The 12,856-nt window shown below is 43.5% G+C and overlaps 1 protein-coding gene across 2 annotated transcripts in view; it reads right to left on the bottom strand.

Annotated features, from left to right (window-relative positions):
• The window catches only part of KCNMA1 (potassium calcium-activated channel subfamily M alpha 1), a 735,999-nt gene that overhangs the window by 286,769 nt on the left and 436,374 nt on the right, over window positions 1-12,856 (bottom strand). For both annotated transcript variants that reach the window (XM_061197119.1, XM_061197100.1), the window contains exons 4-5: window positions 11,602-11,695; window positions 10,639-10,750 (exon numbers count right to left, since the gene is read on the bottom strand). In XM_061197119.1, the coding sequence (XP_061053102.1) occupies window positions 10,639-10,750; window positions 11,602-11,695 (206 nt within the window). The remainder of the gene's footprint in view (window positions 1-10,638; window positions 10,751-11,601; window positions 11,696-12,856) is intronic.

Below are 12,856 nucleotides of genomic sequence, written 5' to 3'. Positions count from 1 at the left end.
CAGCTTCCTGACAAACATCTAAAACCTTTAGCATTCCACTTTGCTGGGGCTGCCTTCTTCGGAGCCCAATCACAGGGACAGAACTTAATGAATTCATTTGTCCCACTACAGCAATTCAGTCTCAATGCCATTGCCAAGATGCATGCGCCACTGAGGCTTCCTGCCCCCCTCCAAAATAAAATAAAGCTCAGGCAAAGAGTAGAGCCCATATTCTCTAACATGAGGATCCATTCAAGATGGACTAACAAAAGTAACATGGATGATTTTTACTCACTTGACTACTAGTATAGAATAAACCAAGAAGCTCAGAAGAGGGGGCTGGTAAAAAAAAAAAAATAGTTTGAAAGCTGATAAGTTATAGAATTGTCATTAACTCAACTTTTCCAAAGAATGGAATGAGTTACTTTTCCTCTCAATTTCCTTTCCCACCTGGGAGTACCAATTCAATTCTGGTAGGATTTGTCAGGGGACCGGGGCAAGGAGGAAGCTTTAGTCTTTCATCTGATTGGACAAGACTGTTAGACTAATTTTTTAAAGTGTAACTATTATGGCTAGATAAGCTTATAGCTTAAGCATAATATAGTCTTGAGAAACATGGACCTTGGAGGTAGATTGCCCAGGTCCGAAGCCTGGCTCTGCCACGTACCTACTCTGTGACTCTGAGCAAGTTACTGAAACTCTCTATGCCTCGGTTTCCCCATTTATAAAATGACACCTACTTCGTAGTATTCTTTGTAAGCTTACCTGAGATAATGATATATTGTGTATGTATACACACATATATACATACACATACATGTACATATAAATGTATAATGTGAACACATCTATCACTACTCTGGTTACAGACCTTTCTCTTTTAAAGCTCTCTCTCTCTCAACCTCTTTCTGCCCCCAAAGACATCAGACCCCAAAAAGAGAAGTCACACTTTTAATTTCCTTTATTATTATTATTATTTTAAATGAAACCACTGACTATAGGGTGGGGTTTACTTAGAAGGCTTTGGGCTTTAGAGAATCTAGATGTAGGAGTTGAAAGTCCAGCTGCCTCAGTTATGGAGTAGGTGACCTCTGGGGACTCTCAAAGGCCCTTCCTTCCACACCTTGGGCACTGTGACCTGGAACCCCCTTGGTCATCGTGGTTGAGTCGTTATCAGATGCCAGGTACCTCATGGGAGGGCAAAGCGAGCCTACCCACCCCTCTGCTAGCCACAAACTGCCCGTTTGAGTTCACTTGTCGCCCTTTCCTCTTCCATCGGACTTAATCTCACGCTAATCCAGCAAACTCCAGGACAGTCCTGTAGGGGGAACCAGAGTCCTTTCTTTTCAGAGCCCAAAAGGCCATTTCGGCTGCAGTAAGAGAGTCCTGGCGATGAAGTCGGGGCTGGTGCCAGGGCCTCTATTATACCTTTTTGCCTACTCCGGCCTTGCGTACATTTAATTCCATTTGGGTAGGGTGGTGAGGGGTTTCATGGACACCATACTAATGAATTCCCTAGCATCCGTCCAAGAAAGTGAATTACTTCCTTTCTATACAGAATTGGTACCATTGGACCTTCCACTAAAAATAACTTCAATAAACATTTGTTAAGCTTCCACTGCGTGCAAGAGTGTCCCAGAGGTACAAAAAGTAAAAGTCCATGGTACTTTCCAACACAAGACTCACATCCGAGAGCAGCGGTGTCCAAGAGAATTTTCTACGACGGTGGAAACGTTCTCTATCTGTGCTGTCCAATACCTTAGCCACTAGTCATGTGGATCTCTTAAGTACTTGAAATGTGGCCAGTATGACTGAAAAATTGAGTTTTTATTTTATTTAATTTTGATTTCAATCTACGTTTAGATAGTCAGATGTGGCTAGTGGCTACCCTATTGGATAGCACGGTCTAGGCTGGAAAGCCTTGCTACTTAAAGTCTGGTCCCCAGGCCAGAACCATCAGCATCCCCTGGAGCTTGTAGAAATGCAGAGTCTCTGATCCCGCCCCACACCTCCCGAATCAGAAATTGCATTCGAATAAGATCTCTTGGTGCCTCATGTGCACGTTGAAGCTTAGGAAGCACCCTTCTAGGGAGGAATTCATTCAACAGTCATAGTTAGACGATACATATACATACAAGTGGTTCTCATCCTTACTGTGCTTTAGATGCAACTGCGGAGTGTTAAAAAAAAAATGCTGAGCCTGGGTCACTCCCCCACTCCCAACCCAGATCCTCCCATTTAATTGGTTGGAGGTTTGGCCTGAACATGGTGAGTTTTAAAAGCTCTTCAGGGATTCTAAGAGACAACCAAATCTGAAAGCCACCCCAGCACAGACTAGGACAGTGGTTCTCAAAACTGGGTGGACATCAGGATGACCAGGAGGGCTTGTAAAACACACAGATTGCTGGATCAAGCTCTCAGAGTTTCTGATTCACTGGGTCTGGGTTGGGTTCTAAGAATCTGCGTTTCTAACAAGTTTTCAGGTGATGCTGGTGATGCTGGTCTGGCAACCACACTTTGGGAACCACTGGCTTAGTCATTTTTAAAGCACCGACTCCAGAATCTGACTGACCTGGGCTGAGTCCTGGATCCACCATTTACTACCTGGGGAAGTTACCTAATCCCCAAACCTCAGCTTCCTAAATTGTAAAATTGGACTAACAGTACTTACTCATTGAGTTGCCGTAAATGCTAACTGAGATGATGCCTATGAAATGTTGAGCCCAGTGTCTGCTCTTAATAAGCAATCAAGTTCATTATTATCGTTAGTGTAAGAAGACACCCATTCATTCAACAAGCACAAACTGTGTGTCAGGCACTGTTCCAGACACTGGGAACACAGCAAAAAAACAAGACGGTCAAGGTCTCTGCCACAATACCCACAGAACTTGAGTTCGAACTGAGGGTAGAAAACAGACTGATTATACAGCTCTTACAACATTAATCACAAGAGCAAAGGAAATAAAGATCAGGGAAGAATTCATTCCAGCTGGGAGGATGGGAAAGCTTCCCACAGGAGGTGGGGTTAGAGCTGTGCATTCCTGAGGAGAGAGATGATATTCAGAGCAGCAGGGAAAAAACTCACTCCTGAGGCAGGGACGAGGGAAGGCAAGCAGGGCAGATGCAGCCTGGTGGGGCTGCAGCTGGAAGTCTAAGGAGAAAGAGAGGCAGGGCTGAGTGCCTGGCACCGGCCTCCACTCTCTGCCCAAATCACACTCGGTTTTTTGTTTTGTTTTGTTTTTGTTTTTTGTTTTGAATATCAATACACTAAAAATTACTGATGTCCAGAAAGTGAAACCAGCTTTCACTCTTGATTACTCTCCCCCAATGCAGAGTTTAGCTAATGAAGGTTCTGATATGAACCTCACCTCACCTGTTGTGGAATTCCTCAAGCAAAGGAGGGGCCTTGGGGCGAGACACCCTATAAAGTGGATGGACAACACAGAGACTCCTGGCCCTTCAGCCGAGCCCCCCCCCCCGAAAGACTGATCACTAAAGGGGAGAGTGGGGCTCTGACCCCGCACACTGCTTTCCTTGGGAAAATGGTGACAGACCGTCACAACTCATTCACTCATCTGGCATTCTCCAATTCCATTTCTCTCTACTCTTAAGTAAATTCCAAAAAAGCAAGAAACCATGAGCTCTAAGGAAAGAGGGCTTTTAAGCAAAGGATATGCAGACCAAGCAGGTTCTTCTCGGTCACGACAGACTCACAGGAAGGGGTGCCCAGATCTCTGTAACTTGCTTAAGTACAATGATAACAAGCACATCTATCTAGTAATTCATCTGTTCCCAGGAGGAGAAAAAAAACAACAAAAACAAAACTCAATGCTAGATAGAAATGCAGGGAGGGGTAAATTCTCTGGTTCCAAACAAGAGCTCCCCGTGGGTCTCCTCCCATGATAGGCTGGAAAAGTGCAAAGAGTCAAGGGCACAGAGGGCCCTAAATGCCTACTAGAGCTTTTGGACTCCAAAGCGCTATGTAGAGCCACTGGCACGTCTGAACAGGGGCATGGGTCCCAACTTAACAGTTCCTGGCTCTCTATGACTTTGGGAAAGTCACTTACCCTCTATGAGCCTCAGTTTCCTCTTTGGCAACATGGGAATAATAGGAATACCCCTTTCAGTAGGCAGAATAATGCCCCCACAGATGTTCATGTTAACACCCAGAACATGTGAATATGATAACTCACATGGCAAAAGGCAACTAAGATAGCAGGGGAATTAAGGTTGCCAATCAGCTGACCTTGAGATGGGGGAGGTTATCCTGGATTATCCAGATGGATCCAATGTAATCACGAGGGTCTTTAAAAGTAGAAGAGGGAGGCAGAAAAGAGAGGCATAGAGAGGTGAGGACAGAAAGAAAGATCAGAGATGCTGTGTGAGAACTCAGCCCACCGTGGCTGGCTCTGAAGATGGAAGAAGCGACCATGAGCCAAGGAATGTGGGCTGCCTCTGGAAGCTGGAAAAAGCAAGGAAATGGAATCTTCCCTAGGGCTTCCAGAAAGGAGCACAGCCCCGAGAGACCTATGTTGGACTTCTAACCTACATAACTGTAAGATGATAGATGGGTGTTGTATTAAGGCGCGACATCTGCGGCAATTTGTTCCTGCAGCAATAGGACACAAACACATCCATCTGGCAGGGTTGTGAGGCTGATACCTGGCACGCTGTAAAAACACTTTCTTATCTCAGACGGTATTAGCATCCGTGGGCCCCTGCCGTTCTCCAGACAGGGTAGGCTCCTCTCCCGCACAGAATACTCGCTGCTTCCCACTCTGTCTCACCTATCGTCACAAGCCTCAGCCGAGCCCCAGCCCTGCGACGCCTCCTCGCTTTCCCCCGCCCACGTGAGCTCTTTCTTCTCTGAACTGCCCCAGCCCTTACAGCCTGGACCTCGCAATTTCGGACGTAATTATATAGCTGATAGTGCTACCTGCTGTTGCTGCACGAGTGTTTATTTTGGTCCCCAAAACTAAATTGAAACCTTGGTCTCAAACAGGAACTATGTTTTGTCCTGTCGTTGTTGTTGTTTTTAAGGACCTGTACTTTTTTTTCTTTTTTTTGAACAGTCCTGTTTTTATGACCTTTTGACACAAAAACGGACTGCTCAGGCATATGTTTATAAGCAGATACTCTCCATCACTTTAATCGCCGTCTGGCTGAGCACTAACTCATTTTTCTATTTTTTAGCAGAGTTTTCTATTTTCCAGCAGAGTTTGCTAAAGGGTCTAAGGTCTAAGGCCAGGTCTAACACAGACTAGAGAAGCAGGTTTAGTTTCTGACCACAGTTCAGTGACTGGGGCTCCTCACCATACCCTGATTTCATCAGTCAGAGAAGAGGGGGCAAGGTTGGAAATCACAGTAAAACTAGGAAAGAAGGTGGCCAAGCATGTGTTCCTCTTATCCCAGGGCTGAGCACACAGTAGGAGCTCAATAACAGCCAGTTAAATGACTGGCTGGTGCGTGCATTCTTATCTTTTCCTCCACTCTCTTCCTTTAACCCCACAAGATGACCCTCAACAAAAACACATCAATAAACAAAGGAGGCACAGCCCATTGACCTACCTTGGGGACATAGTTCCCACAAGAATGAGACAAACAGACAAAAGCGTTCTCCCCAGAGCATGCTATTCGAGTCTCAAAATAAGATTCAGCTCTCATTTCAAGGTACATTTATTTTAGTGAGGATTTTGTGAATAAGCCGGTGTGTGGGAACAGGAATTAAAATAAGCAGCGACTTGCTGCCTGCCGACATGGATGTCCTCACATCCCACTGCCTTATTTTTGGTTCCATTCTGGTTTGTTTTCTTCTCTGGGACTTTAAAATATGACAGGGAGGTTAGAAAGAGAGGCTGGGGATAATCATGGCTTCTGTTCATGAAGCTCGTCCTATGTACGTGGTCACTCATTACCTCACTGAATCCCCACTACAACTCCTTGAGGTGAGTGCTATTATTATCCCCATTGGACAGGTGAGAAGACTTGAGTTGAAGACAGGGAAAATGACTGTGCTCTCAGCGACCCATTGGCAAGTGGCTGAGCACGATGTGAATTGAGGTGGTGGAGCCCAGGACATGATACCGATTCAATTAGCTCTACTGACCTAGGACCTGCAGGATCCCCCAGTACCTACCTATATATCTATTTCCCTCTCTTCCTCTCAGGTGGAACAGCTCCAATCCCCAAGTTTCTAAGGTACCCTGGGACTCAGGAGACGGCACGCTAGCTCTATTTGTTTCCCTGGTCTTAATGGCGGTTCTAGAAACTGGAGGTAGACAAGGAAATGTGAGAAGAAAAGGAGACACGAGCTATGTGTGTTTTTAAGCAAGATCTCTTCCCTTCCCTGCCTGCCTGAAGTGAAGCTTCTATGAGCTAGGACGAGATAGAGGGATGCCAACATAAAGCAGCAAAAGTGCTTAGTCATTCCCAACCCAGCCCTCAAAACCCCAAATCTCTCAAGGGTAAGGACAGAGGCAGAAGAGCAGCCTAAGAGAACGGACATGAAGTCAGACCAGATCTTGGGTAAAGCACGCCTTTCCCTACTCCCAGGCTACAGGACCCTGGACAAGAAAGTTAACTTCTCTGAGCCTCCATCTCCTTATCCGTAAAATGGGGACAATAATTCCTACCTCATAGGTTTGCTATGAGGATTGAGTTCACGTTTGCAAGGGCTTATCAGAGCGCCCAGCACATAGCACAGCTGGAATTAATACTAGCTGTTTTTATTAATATACTGTCCAATGCACTAAGATGATGCATGCAAAAAAGTAAATAAATATTGTACTATACAATACGCAACCATATATTAAGAATAGGAAATCAAACGTGATGCAAGTTATGCTCCAGAAAAGGTAAGGGCGGGGGTGGGGTGGTGGCATGGTGTTCACTTCACTTTTTATCCTCCACGGTGCCAGCTATAGCACAGCTCTCTGCTCTTGACCAGGCTCAAGAAGTGTGTGCAGATCTGGGACAGACTGCAGTTTCCTGCATCTTGTCCCAAACCTCAGCCAGTAAAGGCAGTACTTTTCATTTTCTAAGAGAAGGGCAGCACTTTCTGAAATGCCCTATTTGATGGGATTATTCCTTTTACTTTATAAGCCATACCTCATGGGAAAGTTCATTTTATCTCTGGCAGCTCATCGGTACAATAATTGTTTCACGGTGTAATAACCCACGTATTAAATCAGATGCAGGAACCTCCTTGAAATATCATTATACTGAATTCTCTTCCATAACAGGCAAACCAGTTTTGGATTTTACCCAAGGGGCTTAGCTACCAAAGAACCAAAAGTATGCCATTAAAGGTGTTTTCTCCTGCAAAAGGAGAAAGGTTATTAGTTGTTGTTATTATTACTTCATAGCCCCAAAGGTTGCTGGTCTTTGTTTCCAATTTCAATAGTACTCATGCTTCCTAACATACTATTTACTTATTTAAAGTAAATAGTAATTAAGTAATTAAGTAAATTAAGTAATTAAATTAAGTAAATTAAGTAATTAAGTAAAAGTAAATAAGTAATTTACTTATTTATTAGGCTTGTTTTTTCCTGTTCTTCCCCCACTGCAATGTCAGAGGGTGGGGTGCTGCCTATTTTATTCACTGTTGTTTCCTAATCATCTGGAGAAGTGCCTGGCACATAGTAGCTGCTTTATAAACATTGTTCAATTCATGAACAAATTAAAGCACATTCTAGAGCATATTTTTTTGAAGAGCAACCACAACTGAAGCAAAGTGTCTCTCATTACTCTTTTCTCCCTTTTTTTTTTTTTAACTGAACTATAGTTGTTTTATAATGTGTTAGTTTGTGGTGTACAGCAAAGTGATTCAGTTATATATATATGTATATATATACACATATATTCTTTTCCATTATGGTTTATTACAGGATATTGAATATAGTTCCCTGTACCATACAGTAGGTCCTTGTTGTTTATCTATTTTATGTACAGTAGTTTGTATCTGCTAATTCCAAACTCCTAATTTGTCCCTCCCCTACCCTCTCTTCTCTCTCTTCCATTTTTCTGTTCTCTCAGATTGATTTTCACTAGATCAGAACACACCTCCAAAAATCAGGATGACATCATCCACAAAAAGGCCTGGGTTGTTTTTTACAACATCCAAGTCCTCCAAACACTAAGATTCCAGGGAGCGTTTCACTCACAGCAAGGAGACCCGGCTCCGCACCCTGACCTGGGGCGAGCCCTACCAGCTGCAGAGAAGGGATGTTTCCACCACAGTCATGTAGGGGTCCTCTCCATCTTCTGGGACCACAAGGGACCCTGACATAAAGTTCAGATTCAGGAAGTATGAGGGCTGGAAGGTAATTTAGTCTAAACCTCCCATTTTTCTGATGGGAAAACTGAGGGTCCAGAAAAGTGAGTGGTTGTTCAAGTGCACAGAGGCATTAGAACACAGCCAGGAAGAGAAGGCAGATTCCTTTTCTTCCTCCTTCCTTTCCCCCCTCCACCCTTCTCTCTCTTCCTCTCTCTCTCCTCCCTCCCACTCTCTTCCTCCCTTCTTCCTTCTCTCCCTTCCTTCGCTCCTTGTCTATTTGTTTGTGGGGTGTGTTTATGTGAACCCTTCACAACAGGATGGTTTAGAAAGAGCCCCGGTTAGCAGTCCATACATAATCTTGACCCAGGTACGTTGGTGATTTAATTCACTAACTTCCCAGTCCTCTGCAACAACCAAGATCCCAAATTTTCTCAAATTTCCCATGAATGATGCAAGAGGCTTAGAGATTTTCTGAAATGAAAGAACCTTAGCGATTGTCTAACCCAACCTCTATTTCACAGATGAAAAACAACAGGCTGAGGGAAGAAGAGTGAGTTCCTCAGGTCACAAGGCTGGTTAAGAGCTCAGCTGAAATGGCTGGGACCCCAGGCACCAGAGCAAATTAACAAACAAACACTCAGGATGTTTCTCAGATTGGTGTGCAGCTCTAATGGTCTCATCGTGCTGGCAAGAAAACCCCATCTAAGCAAGCACCCCTCAGATCAGGAAGGAAAACATTTCCAATGAGCAACTGAATACAATGCTAATGAAGAACTAGTAGAAAATAGAATCCAGATAAGATACACACACAGAGATACACACATACATGTATGTATGTGATTACTGCATATATTGTATATAAAAGATACTTATTTTTAAATACTTGATACTAGGTATATAATAAATTCACAGTGCTAGCAAGGACGTCAAAACATACTGCTAGCAGAAGCATATCTTGATACATTTTTGAAAAGTTCTCCATTAATATCTTCACAAACGAATATATACATTCTCTTTGATCCAGCAAGTCCTCTTCCAGGAATTCTATCTAGAGATAGAATTGCACAGATATGTGGATGACAGTGTTGACTGAGCCACTGTTTATAGCAGAAAAGGAAACAATCATGTGGTGCATCATTTGGATCATGGCCGAATAAATGCAGTACAGCAACGTATGGGATTCTGTGCAACTGTCATAAAACGAATCATTACAGAGCTGAAGGGATGGCTGTCATGTATTAGTTAGTAAGAAAGCCAAACTGCAGTGCAATGTGACTGATACAATGATTTTGTACAAAGATCACCACCTCTAAAACACTATTATGTGTGCACATCCGTGTTTGTTTGTGGTGAAATCAGCATGAAGGAAAGATGTGAAAGTCTATAACGCTGAGCATCCCAGGGAGAGGGCAGTGATGGATGCGGGCAGAAGAGACACTTAATATTTTCATTATGCATCTTTGAATGTTGATACTATTTTATATACATATATATATATACACACATACATGTATACATATATATACTACTTTGAAAAAAAATAGGTTAAGACCAAAAATTTCTGAAAATAAAGACAGAAGGAACCCACAACTAGTCCTCTGAGTCCTGTTTCAGCCTCCCTTCTTCCCCTGTAGACCCGTGACAGCAGGAACACTCTGAGGAAATTATTCAGTGTGGCAAAGAGAACCCCGAAGCTGTCTCTCTAAGCCTTTGGCTGTCATGACCATCCTCTGAGCTAGTTACTTTTCCCACCAAATTGTCCTAATCCTGATACAGGAAGTGACCTGCCAAGCAGACACAGGAAGTGAGGTGTGAACACAGCTCCAGCAAAAGCTCTTCCTTTAACACAGGAAAGGAGCTTGATCTCCCTCAAGGTGAGGGTGACCCTAGACACTTACCTTATCTCCCACCCCACAAGGGAACTCACAACTGTAAATAAACCATGCAGGACCCACTCGTCACAAAACTAAGAAGCAGACAGAAGCTAACTTTGGCAGGCAGGCCTTCTGGGGCACCTGAATCAGTAACTCAGAAAGTTAGCCTTGTGCCCATGGGCTTCTTCATCCAGTCCTGACTCCCAGTTGAATGAAAAGTGACAGAACCATGAATGGAGAGGTCCTGGCTGTGACAGTGATGACCACTGGGCTTCAACAATGATAAAACATTCTCGGAAGCACTCACTGTACACATCCTTCTGGGCTAGTGCTTGCTTCCAAGAGGAGTCTCACCATCAACTTCTAAAACTCCAGGAGTTGTTCATATGAATCCACAAAACTTTCTTTCTGTGGATTCCCAGTCCTCTGATGCACCCCAGATGCACCAGATTCTATATTTCAGCCATGGCTCAGAAACCAGTAAGAAGGAAGGAAGAGAGATTGACTTACCAAGCCAACTTCTGTTTAAGTACACAGACACAAACACGGGGGGGACCGTGAAGAAATCTACTACAGAGTTCACTTCCAGCCAGAACCACAGCTTATCATTGGCTGCAATAAACTGGGGGAAAGAAAAAAGAAGAGAGAAAAAAAAAAAAATGAGAAGCATGGTGCCAGCATTCAAACTATACTCTTTTGCCAAAGGGTACGTTTTGGTTTTTCACGGGGGCCTGGAGGGAGAGTTTATGTTCTTCTTATATCTACACCAATCACATGCTATTTTTGTCTTCGAATTTGCATACACTCTCTAGTCTTTTCTAGAGAGTGACTGTAAGCTCTGTTAGCCTTGGAGAAAGATCAGGTAGTATATTTTTCTGTGGTTTTCAACAGCATCATAGGGAAGTTTGAATTATCTCACCTTTCTTAAAGTCTCTAATATAAATATAACTATAAATAAAGCATATATGTATGCATTCATTCACACACACAATCTCTGTAATCTACATTCTGTACAGCTCCCTTCATAAACAGGGTCTAGTATAAATCCCCCAAGCCACAAATTCTGCCAATCTAGCCCCTTGATTCAACCCTCACAGCTCACTGTTCTCTCAGGATTCAGCTAAGTGAGCACTGATAAGCATAATTTTAAGAGTAGAAGGTTTTTTTCCCTCCTATTTAAGGTAACCATGCATTCATGCGTGACTAGAGAGATGAAAAACAGTAGACCAGTAGAGGTGTAATAGTTATTTCAATGCCTATTTCTCCTGCCTGGAACAAAATTAACATGTACTTCAGGAAATGCTGAGCTAAGGAAAGGGCTCTCTCACAGAAAATCAGAATGCGGATCTATCGTCTCCCCTGGAAACACTGGGCTTCATCTTGCCTGCGGGAGCAGATGCTGATGGGAAATGGTCCCTGGGTATAAGACTTGCACGCCTCATCGTGATACCGAGCAGCGTTGTTCAAACTTACCCGCAAGCCAAAGTAGAGAAGGAAGAACACGTTGAAAGCCATGTCGATCTGTAATGTGAAATCTTTGTAGAAATTCTGGCAGGATTCTATTGGGCTATTAGACAGGAAGAAGAAAAAGCGAGAGGTAAATGAAAAGCATCGTCAAGTCTTCCACATTGCTGTGCAGTGGTGGTGCTTGGGGTAGAGGACAAAATGAACGTTCATAAAATAAAACATTTGGTCTTTCTATCCCGTGATCATCAAGCAAGCATTGCCAAGGGGTCTTTCCATTCAACCATACAGTCTTTTGTTCTTTTATTTGTTTTCATCATTTTATACATATATTATTTTCATCATCATTCAACAGTTGAGCTAAGAATCTAAAGAGGATCATGCAGACACCTTGGAGAAAGGACGAGCAGAAGAAACCACCAAATTCCTCAGTTTCATATTAACCCTTAAAGAACTGACTTCTTTTAGAGGACACAAACATAAGCTAAAAGCAGTCCCTCCTACTCTCCAGCACATTAGAAATGAAGCCCATTTTCAGTTAAACACAATGGCTGTGTTTTGGACCTTTTAAAAGCCATCAGTTGATTAATAAGAAAGGAACCAGGAGCACCTCAGGAAAGCTGTGGAGGAGAGGATCCTGGTTGATGTCCTGGCTAGACTAAATATGGACTTAAATGCAGCACTCTGATCTGGGGAAAGAAGCATTGCCCAACTGGTAAAATTCAAGACCATTAAACCAATATATTGAAGCAGTACTCTAAGGGTTAATTTTTTTTTTTTTTTTGGCATGCAGGTTAATTGCCTTTGCGTGTGTCAAGCAGCCAATGCGAATCCCCAGCACACTCTACTTTGTTCAAGAGTAGGCAGTTCAAAAGGGTACGACTATACAAACTGGTACATGGCTTCCATGTGCTTTCCTGCATCAAACTGATCAGAGGATCAGAGTGTGAAAAGTCCCAAGGTTTGGGCTGGGTGGGAAGCAGGAAAGCCTCATAAGCCTTTCAAAGCTGTGAATGAAAAGTCACAGTATACTGTTATCAGTACGCAAATGGTACCACTCAGGCCAGGAACATCAAGAAGGTGAGGTGAGGGAGAGAAGGGAGGATGGGGAGAAGTAAAATACTTTCCCCAGATGGGAAGCAACATGGACCTCCGGGCCAGGAGAGGGCTAGCTTGAGAAGTGCAGGATGGAGGATTTCCGCGTATCACCACTTCGGAAATCGCTGTACGCGATACCAGTTAGTATAGTTGTACTTCTGTAACG

This window comes from Eubalaena glacialis, chromosome 1 (genome assembly GCF_028564815.1).
Source record: "Eubalaena glacialis isolate mEubGla1 chromosome 1, mEubGla1.1.hap2.+ XY, whole genome shotgun sequence".
NCBI lineage: Eukaryota > Metazoa > Chordata > Mammalia > Artiodactyla > Balaenidae > Eubalaena > Eubalaena glacialis.
The sequence above is the reverse complement of the archived record's forward strand: the minus strand, read 5'-3'. Positions and strand labels throughout refer to the sequence as shown.